Source organism: Toxorhynchites rutilus, chromosome 3 (genome assembly GCF_029784135.1).
Source record: "Toxorhynchites rutilus septentrionalis strain SRP chromosome 3, ASM2978413v1, whole genome shotgun sequence".
Taxonomy (NCBI): Eukaryota; Metazoa; Arthropoda; class Insecta; order Diptera; family Culicidae; genus Toxorhynchites; species Toxorhynchites rutilus.
The window spans coordinates 105,525,166-105,538,206 of record NC_073746.1 but is presented as its reverse complement, the minus strand read 5'-3'; the positions used below and the strand labels follow the sequence as shown (position 1 = coordinate 105,538,206).

Here is a 13,041-nt window from a genome sequence, read left to right as displayed (position 1 = left end):
ATACAATTTTATAAATTTTAAAGAAAATCTTCATTTTAGATATACCAAAAATTATCAAAGAAGACATGTTTTGAGTCATAAACATTTTCATTTAATTTTTGAGTAACATTTTTAGTGATTAAATCTGTCGTAATTGAATTCATCTTCAATCCAAAATCCAAATCCAAATCAAACTTTTTCCATCGCTGGCAGAAACCCAACATTTGTCCGCACACTTTCCGCTTTAATTCGAAAATTGATCGGTTCTAATGAAATTTTCAACGAGGGCATCCAAAGGGACGTTGACAGCATCCTCGAATTGATATTGGACGCGATATCTTTGTGTGAGTCCCAGAACTTTTCATTCCATGTAGTATTCGAGTTCGATTGCGGCGGGCAATACTAATGATGTGATTTATATAGTTTGCGGTGAATGATCTTTCAACCATAGCAATCCTCCATAATTATATTGATAGTAATTAATAGCTCTCGCCAATCTTACCCCAGCCAGCTAATTATTTCTCAACTGAGAACAGCATAAAATTTACAATACTTTCGGAGCATTTATCTGGCAAGGGAATGGTGGTGTCCGCTCAGTCCTCAGGCATGAGAAAAATGAACTAATTGTTTCCCATCCAAATTGGATCGCGCGCCAATAAAAAGCCTAGCCTATGCCTAAGATATGGTGGCCATAAACGTGAATCAAAGTCGGACATATTGATGTCACATTTTTTGTTGTGTCAGTTTGATTGGCGTCCATTAGTTGGGCCGACACGCCGTGTACTTAGTATACACTATCAGTTGTGATTTTACTGAGTTGAGTGCTCGGTGTAAACCGAGGGGAATGTGGGCAATGATGCAAAACTGAATGTATATTACTGGGAGCTCCTGTTTGAATGACTATATGATGCGATAAATCATAGTAAATGGTCAAGACTCTATAATATTCGAAAAAAAAACTTAGAATCCCATCCATCATCTGTATCTAATATTGAAGAGAACCATTACCGAAAACACCTCCCTGATGCCATGGTGAAGATTTTCCAAAAACACCAGAGATGACGAACAGTGCCGCCTGGAGCTGTTTTTATGGTTGATTAGAGCGGCGATATCGCAAGGTCTCCGAAGGATGGGGGCAACTTTTATGCGCGCATATATTCATTAGCAACGCTGAGGCCAGCCCTTAATTCGGCATGTTCCTTTCCGAGAGGGACAGAATAAAGTAAAATAAATGTGGTTTTTATGACATTAATCAAACATCATTATCGCGCGTATCTGCTTCTTCGCCATCATGCAAGTGCTGTTTTTCGCATTCGTCGTCGTAGTCCAGCTGGAAAACGGCCTCGGGGACGCGGTATTTTTTTCCTAGTAGGTAACACACGCCTTTGTACAACACGATACCGCGATTCAAGCCGCGGATTGTGTGTTATCACAAATGGCGTACGTGAGTGGCTGCTGGTGCGAATGACGAAAAGAGCAGGCATGCTACCCACGTCTACAGTCTGTTTCTGTCGTCCTTGTCCCACATCATTGACGTCGATGCGGGGTGAAACGAAAGAGCGCATGCGATTGGCTAGCAGGTAGAGAAATGTCTGCCGTAGGCTTGTGATTGGTCGGATGCTCTAGCTCGCACCTCCCTTGGTTGAGCGTAATGTAAACATGGAAAACATTCTACTCAACAGTCTGTGTCCGAGTTTCATCGAGTGAAGTCGCACTCCGCTCCTTCTCCGATAGTAGACGTCTGGAAGGTGTGTTGGCCGTTGTTCCCTGTAGGAGAGAAGATAAACTGAACATAAAGGATTAATAAATGAGAACTGTCGAATTAGTTGTTTATTTGTTGTTCGTTGAATTGGATTGACAATAAAGTGTGCCCTTGGTGTGTGACAGTGTCACTGAAACATCTCACACTCATTAGTGTGATTTGTAGTGAGTCCTGAAACTAGCAAGCAAAAGTTCATTTGCACGTATAATGACATAAGAAGTGTTTGGTGTATGCTTAAAATGAATTGAAATCCACATTCGGATTATTATTGTAGTGTGACATACTGATAGCGATATTAGTGCGTAGAACGCAGGTTTTAAAATGGTGTCCTATTACAACCACTTCGCAATGTACCCGAAGAATCACAGTGGCAATCTGCCGTACTCGGCAACCTCCGGCTGGTACCCTCCAAACTATCAGCACCAGCCGCCGCATCCACAGTTCATCGGCGATGGGGAAACCTCGCCCCAGCCAATGTATTACTCGCACCATCATGTTTTCCACCAGTCCAGTCCGGACTGGAACAGTCACGAGAACTTCACCACACCGCCACAGTCAGCCTTGCTTCCACACGGGCCCAGTCCCGGTGGGCTCCATCTGGGGCCGGCTGCTTCCGGCCACGCCAGTAACAACAACGTCGGAGAGCATATGGCCGAAGGCATGCACAGTATACCGTCGCCCCCGATCACGGTATCGGGCAGCGATATGTCTAGCCCAGGGGTACCGACCGGGTCGTCCTCACCGCACGTTACCTCCCGACCAACCCCAGTGAAAAGCCCCTTCGAGTGGATGAAGAAACAGTCCTACCAGTCGCAGCCCAATCCAGGTAAGTGCGGCCAGTAGTGTTAGCTCCGTGTTTTGGAACATTTATCTTGCATTCCGAGTTCGAGTTGGACATGTTCTGCTTTTCGGTTCACTAAATGCGGCTGCTGCTGCTGCTTGATAGCGGCGGTCGAAATGCATGCGTAACTGCCTTATTCCAGAGTTGTCCTGAGTCTTGATTTATCTTATTATGAATGTGTTTTTGGTAGAAGATATTCCTTTTTCGAATTTATTTTCTTTCGTTCATCGCCCAATAGTTTATTTATTTATTTAACTATTTATAAACAGGTTGACATTGAACCCTAATGATACTAACTACTTAACTAATTGTCTTAACCTAATAACGTTTGAGCTTGTCTAAGACGATTTTTTATTCTGTTCCTTGATATATGAAAATCGATGTTTTCAAAATGGCGTTCACAGTAAAGTATCATTAGTGTAGGCGAAGCTAATGTCTTAACACAATCGAGCAAACCAGTTTTTTGTGGTTCATCAATAAGATCATAGGATGGCTTACTGAACATAATAATTTTAACAAACCTCAACTTGTCCAGGAATATAGTCTCCCTTATCAGTAATATTCAATGCTTCATCAGCACAGGAAAGTCATATTTTTTCGTTGTTCGAACATTTTCAATAAAAGCATCATTTAAACCTCTGTAACTTGGTCATTGAACGCCAGATTTCCTTAAAATATTGTTGCTTATCGTTGGAAGGTTGGTTCTTTATGTATTTGTTACAGTGTAATCTCTAATCACCTGTAATTAGCCTCACAAACTATCAAGAAATACTTGGTCATACCTTCATGGTCGAATTTCCTGAAGATCTGGAATATATCGTTGGAATAAATCTCGCAACATGCGCTGCAGTGATTGGAGGTTTTATTTATAAAAATTTTCGATTACAAATATTCCTGGTTTGTTTACACCTCATAAGTGTTCCGAATTTCACTACCACTCAAAATTCGACCAAGCCACGTCACAAACATTTACTAATTTCAATCCCCAATGTTTCATCTTTCATACTTAAGTTATTTATTATGATACTATATCCCATTACGAGATTGAATCTTATTCACAACAAAATTTCGCCGATTCGTGACTGCGGTTCTACAAACTTATGCGTCACAGATTCTTGTTAAACTCTGGTCCACTTGATTCACGCGGATTAGACGCGAATTCCGCCTGTGTGGAATGTCAGCCGTTCAGGAAATATGTTCCGCCCATCGCCTAGGTGCAGTTTTAAAGAGTTTCTAGATGCTGGGATCGCCTTAGAACTGTGGCCTTCGGTAATCCTCGTAATTTTCCAATTTCTTTTTTTTTTTCAATTTTTTGAACTTTTTCAACAACTTCAATGGTGTTGTGAAGGAGTGTTTTCTTTTTCGCTCAACACATTGATAGCATTCAGTAACCACTTTACATAGTATTAGAGGTACGAAATAAACCATATTACACTTTGAGCAACATTAGTGAATGTCGCAAAGTTATTTCCGAGGTAGTTTGGAAAAGGAACAGAGGGTCATTTATTGTTTTCTTTTTCGAAACACGGTTAGCTATTTTCCAAAGAATTTGAATGGAATAAGATAACCTTCTAATTAATTTTGGATTATTTTCTTATTCATATGAGTGTTTATCGTTTCATCTCAGTCAACACAACAAATGAGAAACCATCAGATATCTAATCTTTAACAAACATCTCGGGTGATTTGGGATTGGGGATCGCAAACCGTTCCAGCCGTTTCTGCAATATTATCGCAAAAAAATCTGACGCAGAGGTCATCTATCAGACTAACTAAACTAATAAACGATTGACCATTCACCTAAATGATTCGCGTTCTTTTTATTTTACTTATACAACGACATTTGCTTGCATCATTTCACAGTTGAAGTACACACCCAAAACTAATTTTTAGTACATGTTTTGGCATCTCGATTTATTACACTAAATGAGCCTAAAATAACAGAAAACTCGCTACGTCCCTATACCGGTATATCATTTGTATAAAATATGCTATAGCAATGCAAGGGCAATATGAGCGAGCGAAACAAGAGACACATTGCAAATAACCACTCATTTAAGTTTTTCGCATACTTTGCCACATACACGGCCCAGATCGAGAAAGATATGGATTCACGCTTATGCTCTCCTTTTTACTCTTTGAAAACACTTTCCCATTTCATTTTATAATGAGGTGTAATATTATCACGCATTTATACAGCAGCACCAGTGGCTGTGTTGATAGCGTGGTCGTGTAAAACCGTTTTGCATTCTAGCCGGCCTTGGTTCGATCCCCGTTGGCATCGTTTGGACTTTTTTTTTTGGGTACAATCCTAAAAGAGATGAAAAATGAAAAAAAGAAAGAGATGTCTATTACCATACAAAAAGCATTTAAAAGCTTTCGAAGCAGTTGCTTTTATTTGCTATTTGAACATTTGAAATGTTCAAATATATGAAATATTCGAAGAAGAATTAGACTACTTTTCGAAAAGGGCCAAACAAAATTTCTTGTATTTTTACAAAAACTTATGACTCAAAAAATATGATACCTACAAAATTTTGGTCAAAGCATAAAATATAGGAAATTGTTTATATTTTCATAAAAAAATTTGCAAATAATGTAAATCGTAATAATTGATACATATGATACATTTTTTTCATTAGGGTGCCCATTTCTAGTCCAAAGTCATCAAAACAACAAAAACGACTACAATCAATAATAACGAAAATGAAAACGAAGTTCAATATTTTTTAATAAAAGACAATCTCATTGCCTTCAATTTGGTATGTCGATTATCTAAATCGGTTCAGTGGTTCAAAAGTAATGAATTTTGGAAAAAAGTAATTTTAGGAAAAAGAGATTTCAGGGAAAATGGCTTTCGTATAGTTATTCGCTCCATGGAATGATCACACATAGACACACTTGTGGAAGAATTGCACTTGTGGAAAAAATGTAAACTGTAAACTATAAACTAATCGGTGGTTTATGATTATTTTTTCAGTTACAGTTTCGGGGATATTTTTTTAAATAATATATGGGCTGAACAATGTCGACAAGAAAAAAAGTTGCAGGAAGTTCCTAGAAATTCTTTTATACCATCATTTTGTGCTCCATCTGAAAAAAGGCATTAATTCTTAGTTTATCAAGAATACAAAGACAAATAATATTAGAAACAAGCAAACTTTATATTCCAGGACCTTTATAATCTGGTAACTATCCAGAAGCTCGTTGTATATTGTTTTCTTCGATAAAAGACCCGAAAACACGCTACCACTGCATGAAATGTAAAAAATATGTTTGTCTCAAGAATGCATTTATGGTATGTTCTGATCCTTACACCACTGAAGCCACAATCGATTAATACGTTTAAATTTATTTAATAGCTCTTTATACTTTCATGAATTATATTCATTTGCTTATTTTCAATTAATAACAGGAAAATAGTCGAATTTCGATATTTGTATTGGAGTATGAAAAATTACTATGTTTTGAGGAGGCTGAACAAGATGACTATTAAAATGCAGGCGGAGAAAACATATTTTGTGGAGTTTTTCCATTCAATTTAAACCCTCTTCTTCAAATAAATACCAAAAAAAGACTAAAAAATACACAATAGCACTATTACAGAGAAACTTTCGGTCTGTGACAACGTGCGCGAGTATACGAGTTATAATTTGCTCGCGAGTATAGGATGGTTAATGATCAAAGCCAGTGTTGCCAAGTCGCAAAACTTACGGAGCAGCCTATGTATTGAATTTAAATCAAATATTTCTTTTAATGTGTTTTCTATGCATTCATTTGATTGACTGTTACAAATTAAATCTGAAAGAATAAAATACAAGTAAGTTTTGTACAAAAAAATAAACTCTTCATTGGAAGAATTATGACTGAAAAAAGCTGTTAATGCCCAAACCGAACAGTAAAGAGTGAAAATACACCCTCTAAATCGTTGCACAAAATTAATTACAAACACTAAACATTACAATACACAAAAACTGCAAAAAACTCAATCCAAACGCCTTAATAACCGTTGCAATGGACCTGGATTCGCATTTGTAATTCAAGAACAATTAGGGTTGTTTGAACATGTATTTTTATTGATCTGAAGCATCGATTGTTTATGGGCGGATCTTTCGCATCCTGGCTGCTGATGATTTTAATAATTACACAACTCGCCGCTCGCAGTTCAGCACAATAGAACATACAATAACACACCATTTGAAGAATAACCAGCGAAATCAATTACAATTACTTTAAAGCTGACATGAAGATTTGAGAAATTTCAATGACATTTCTCGACGGTTCTATTGCTATAATACAAAGCTCAATTGTTTTTAGCGAATGTTCCAGAACAATCCGAGTAAACATATACTCGAACTATAAACAATAGAAATCACTATGGCGTATACTGTAAAAGGGCACAAAATGTCTATGACATTGTTTGGAGGCGAATAAACCTTCAAGTTTGAAGTCTGTATAAAACAAATAATAATGATAATAATCTGTACATTGTTCAGTCGCAAATGAATCACCGATCAGTATAGATATGCCAGCTGTGACTGTACTCGATCTCATGTCTTCTCAATAATCGCGTGGCAAGTATACTCAAGCCTGGAACTATGCTTCGAAAGCGTTTTTAACGGAAACAAATGTTCTGTTTAGAACAGATTTTTTACATGATTTTTGATATAATTTTTTCGTATTTGAGAATATTATATTATTCATATTTAAAGAATTTATATGCTTGGTATAGTAGGTCATCGAAGCTTATTAATTAAACAATATTTGTGTGGAATTTACCACAAACTCGCAAGATTTCCAAATCTAGTAAATTTAAAATGCCTTTTTAGCAGTCATCATGCAGTCATACGTAGTTATTAAGGGAATCAAAAATGTAAAGAATCAACCTCATTTTTCTTTCAACGTAAACGAGTTTTTATTTCTAAACTTCGGTACATAGGTACAATGTTAAAAAAAAGTTCAGAGAGATATGAATGATCCTGCATAGATTGATTCAGATTCACTCTCCTTAATTAAAAGATAAAATAACTTCTGGAAGCGCAAGTTATCGAAAATATTTCCGGTTTGATCACGTTGCCGGCACAAAGTATCCCCTAAATCACGTTTTACGCTCCGATTTACTACCAAAACATCGTAAAACTCCAACAGTTTCTATCAGTCTCTTTGAGTCAATATTACCCCTCAGAACGGTTCGATTTTTCAGCCATTCCACAGCAAAAGCCATAACCTAAAAAACTGTCAGTAAGACTCAAAACAACTTTGCACATAAATCATGCCTTTGTTACACGGACACACCGATTTGATCCTTCGCTGGGGTTCGTTTTATATCGATTCGAGACCCACGGCTACTTACGGCCAGTGATTTCGGTCATGCTTTTAGCTGGACGTAAACTGGTTTACGATAACGAAACAAAAAAAACGAACGTTGTGCCCATACTTTCAAGGTGTCTCAAGCTAGGCGTTTGTTGGCCAACATTGCTTGCTTGCGAGCGCCATTTTGTATCGTGCTGTTTAGGTCTACCACATCTGTTGTGCCTTCCGGAGTCGGTTTTCAAAGCAGACAGCAGGACATGAAGATAATGTGGGATGAGCCCTGGTAGGGGGTTTCATTTTGCCATGGCGACCGACTTTCGTAGGGTCGTTATGCGTGCGCTCAATACTCAATGGAATGTTGATCAGCTAGCGACGTCTATATGATTTATTACCGACAATTTGACAGTTGAAAGATTATAGTGATGGTCGCATATTTTGTTCAGCGTTTCGCACTTGGCCCGATTGAATCGTTATCGCATACACGCATATTTATGGATCCTCTTTGCAGTTCCATCCGAGGGTAAACATTCACTCATTTTCCCAGCGAAGCATCCCCGGCGCAGGTTTTACTATTCAAATTATAGGTTTTAATTGCTAGTGTCAACAAACGATGTGTTTATGTGTTTGATCGTTTGTGTTAGCTCTCCATTCTCCATTGTTCGTGCCGTTTTGTTTTGATCGCATTTCACTGCAATTTCACTGAGTCTCGGTAGGTGTAAAATGGTTACGATTTTCTTCATCAACGTTCTGTGTTTTCTGCATGATAAATTGTTCATACTCGTTACAAAGAAGCACCACACTATTTGCAGCTTATTAACTATCCGTTTCTTTGTCCCATTTTTTTCAACGTAGGCCTGATCAACATCTGCTCGGCACCGTCCCTGCAAGATTTCACCCCCTTGGAATCCGGTGGTATGATATAACCTTAAAATTGTTTGCCATTATTTTTTTGTTGTTTCTTCTTTCTGTTTCTTTCAACTCGCATGTGGTTTTGGTAACACAATTCAGTAAAACTTCCGTGACGCGCATGATATTATTATTCGTCGCTTTCCACACTCCAAACTTAAGCCAAGATACCGCACCAAGGTTTCCCTACGTTTTCCCATTCCTTTCCAAGTTTCGGTGTGCGTTTTTTTTTTGTTACGTTCGCTTTTATTGGCCCCTCGACCACGCTCCTTGGCAACTTCTTGAGGGGTTCAATAATTTTATGTGTTTTTTTTCAATCGGCCGCTACGATTCGTCGTCGTTGCCATGAGTGACGGATACCACTCGGGCAAGAGTACCGGGACACCGGGGTTGGACTGAGCCCAATCACTTGTGAACCAATCGTATTGTTCCAAGCTACCGTCGTTGGTTGGTTGGTTGGCTGGTTAAAATATTCATGAAATTGAACTTTTTGTTTTGTTCCACGCGCGTGAGTACGGGTCCGCGATTTCGGTTAATTTATGCGATCCGAGGTTTTATGGTTTTTAATATTTACAACCCACGGACTGCCTTCGAATGCCGGGACGGGGCCGAGGAAGAACCGCGGGCGCGTGAGAGACCGATCGATTGTAAAACAAAAATGAAAAAGGAAAAAAGAGGCGATGGATAAAAATTAAATCGTATTGTTTTCTGGGGCTCGTTTTATTGCGATTCATAAAGCAGGGTTACAGAAAAGTGAAGAATGAGAAAAAGTACGGTAGCTTATATCAAAATGTGGGGCGTTCCGTTAGCCAGCATTGAGAAACTTTTGGGAAAGTTACCTGGACGCGGATTGCCTTGAATTTCGATTGCTTGCATGCTCTCGCGCAAGCCTTTTTTCCTGTGAAGCCTGATCCTGTGAACGAAAATGATTAAGTTTCAAGACCATAACTTGATGCTCGAACGAAAAAAGCCACAACAGTTAAACGTTTGATGGGTGCAAATTGCGTTAAGGGAATCCCTAATGCAACCGTTCGCGTTAATGGATTCGATCCCTGGCGGCTACCGACACAATTAACACTTTAGGATCAATTAGGACCCGAATGATGTGGGAGCGGTGTGCCGCCTTCGGAAAACGGGAGCAGTTTGTTTTTCGGGAAGTTTGATTTGGTTTCGGTTAGGACGACGGTCGGTGTCCATTTGGATGATTGATTTGTTTGCTAGCACTTCTTATGATAATGTTTTTGGTAAAGAAGAAATGCTAACCAGTTTCTTTCTGATCAATTTCATTGTTGCAGGAAAATGTAAGTGTTCGGTCTGGCGGCCATCAATAGAAATGCTTGTTGGTATCAGTTGGTTTTCCAGGTAACAACTTTCATTAATCGATAATTTACTTTCATTGAATAATCGTCACTCAATAATGAACCTACTGCATTTCAAGATGCACCGTATTCTCTCATTTCATGCTCACTAAAGAGTATATCTCTTTCCCTTCGTGTACGTTTCTTTTGCTATACGTTTATTCGTTTCATTCTTCACACTGAAGCGAAGTTTATCGAAGTTATTCCGGCATTTATATTCCAAGTAAAGTTTCGTTGTTGTATTCGTAATATACTCACTAGCATGCATGAGTAATCAGTTGCCGGCACAGGTGGTGTAGTGGTAAGCGCGGCTCGTGCTATGCTCTCGAATGCTTCACACCAATTGAAACATTTTAAACCCACATTTTCATTTTAACCTTAGGGTACCCGATTTTATACTGGGGTGGTCTTGAAAAGCAGCTTCCCTGTCAATTTTGTCGAATATACCAATTTGTAGTTTTTGTAGTTTTTGAATCGTTTAACCGATTTTTGATTTCTCAACAAAAAACGAGAGGATTTTTAAGGTGTCGAGACCACAATAACTATCTTTGTGGTCAATCAGAGCCTTTTTCACATTCACAAGCGCTTCAACAAACGAGAAACTACCGGCAAAATGTTTCACCAACTTTTTTTTGAGAATGTTTCTTCTCAATGGATTGAATTATTTAATTTTTCGATCACTTTCCTAAACATTATGTGAGATAGTTATGTTTGCGAATCACACCGTCTGCTTAGAGGTTTTACAATGAAAAAAGTGCAAAAATTAGAAAAAGATTTATCAATACATGAAGGCAAATAATCATCACGCAGCAGTATATGCTGGTTCGCTAACGACTATATACTGCTCTGTTTACCAGCTTGACAGTTGACTATCTTTCGACGCGTGTTTTGCAAAATCATTTATATTTACAGTGCAGTGCTGACAAAATAATTGAAGCAAAATTCTTCTACATATTGTTACATCGTTTATTGTAAGTGCTTTATTGAATGATATCAATTCCCACGGAACCATTTACATCCGAACATCTAACAGTGATGGGTGATTCTATTGTGCGGTTGCTTCACGAACAGAAACTTCTTCCTGAATTTATGATAAATTATGTGAAAAAGTGTACGCTTTCCAAAAACTATAGAAACAAATAGGTTTTCATTGGTTGCGACACCTCGAAGAACATGACAAAACAAATTTTCAAAAGTTTTTCCTGAAAGCTAGTAAGCGATTGAAAATCGTCAAAGCGGCTTAGAAGTTATAAATTTTTAAAAATGGTTCTGCCCCATAATGAAAAAGTCGATTCGGGTCACCCTAATTTTTCGTAGACTGGAAATGAAATATGGGCCAAAAATTTTTCGATACACTAGGTTTGAACCAAAGCGGAACAAATTTTGTTTGGAGTAGATCCTTTTTTCCATGAATTGTCGTTTATTTACCGAGGATGTGTATACATGGGAGCTCAATTAGTGCAATATATCAGACAGATTGAAAATGATTTATTTGTACGAGCTGCTTTCGACTCCTTTAAAATTGAATCTGACAGAAAAAAGAGTCATTTTGTCAATCTCCGATCATTTTTTAGAGCTATGAATGTCTCAGCGAATCCGTACATTTGTGATCAATCATTGAAGTTTTTATAGCTGAAAAATGCGCTTTTTATAGCAGATGGCAATTGATTTCTAGAGTAATAATTTGTAATTTGTGTACCATGCCAAGAGACACATCTGAAAGGTGCATCACAAACATCATATACATCATCAAACATTGGATCTAACCAAGGCGCTTATATAATTGTATAGTGAAGCAACATCATCACTTCAAAAAGAAGGAGATTACAGTTTGTGAAGCGGGGGTTGTTTGTTTTGTTATTGCTAGGATACGCAATTTTTTGCATTTTCACATGCGAGAGTAGTAGAGGAAATGAGAATGAAATTCTACAAAATCATCCCTTCTTTTTCACAGTAATTCGCGAAAGCCGAACATAGTAGGCATCGTTCGAATAAGCGTCGTAGCAGTTGTAGAGAGCAGCCGGCAGCGTTCTGATACTGTTTGTAAACAATACCGACAGCAATTCCAATATGGCTGAAAGTGCATTTCATATGATTGTTTCACCTGGTATATATAGAGGCGCCTTGGATCTAACTGAATTTTACAAGTACAAAGGTCGAGAAGTCTATCTCGAGTGTGACAGTTGATATGTTGCTCTAGATTTAAACAACGCTCTTGACAGAGGGTTCGTTATTGACACTTTTTTTTTATTAAATCGTTTATGTTTACAGGCTCAGTTACATAAGTTTAAAGGAGCCAAACTCCTATCTGTATAGTTACAAGTATATATAAACATTTTTTATAATTTTCTAATGTTAATGAAGTAGAGAACCGATTACTCGCGGCTTGCGCGAGTTTAGAAGGGTGACATTTTGTTTCAGGAAAAGGATAGGAATATAAGGATATGTTGACAATGTTCACACTCACATTCGCACTCACATTCATCAAACTCAATTCTTAAACCTATCTTAAATATATCTAACATGTAATTATTGACACTTAGAAATGTCTATTTAAAAAAAATATTCTGTCAAAGATTAATCGTTGTTGCATTTTACAATAATCGTTTCATTTGAATAATTGTCTGTCAGCATTCTATTAATCGAGCGAATATTTATTTTTGTAATACTAATGAGCAGGCCTTGATAACGAAAAATGATTATGATGCTATAATTTTAAAAATTACAATAAATATAATTTAAAAAATTGAAGGGTTGTATCCGAGACACGACCGCTTAGGACATAGGACTGCGCAATCTTTTTTTGAAATTTGTTGGTTTATCATTCCGGATATTATTTGCGAATACGTCGAAATTTCTTAAATAACTCTTTAGTTAAAAGT

General features: G+C 37.7%; 1 protein-coding gene across 8 annotated transcripts in view; it reads left to right on the top strand.

Annotated features, from left to right (window-relative positions):
* Nucleotides 1-13,041, top strand: part of LOC129779581 (homeotic protein caudal) — a 72,635-nt gene that overhangs the window by 43,320 nt on the left and 16,274 nt on the right. For 3 of the 8 annotated variants that reach the window (XM_055787146.1, XM_055787145.1, XM_055787144.1), the window contains exons 2-3: nucleotides 2,016-2,567; nucleotides 8,748-8,807. In XM_055787146.1, coding sequence (XP_055643121.1) covers nucleotides 2,063-2,567; nucleotides 8,748-8,807 — 565 coding nt within the window. In that variant the 5' untranslated portion in view covers nucleotides 2,016-2,062. Of the gene's footprint in view, nucleotides 1-1,330; nucleotides 1,348-1,661; nucleotides 2,568-8,747; nucleotides 8,808-13,041 lie in introns of those variants that run through there. The other 5 variants (XM_055787142.1, XM_055787139.1, XM_055787141.1 and 2 more) reach the window with 3 other exon arrangements.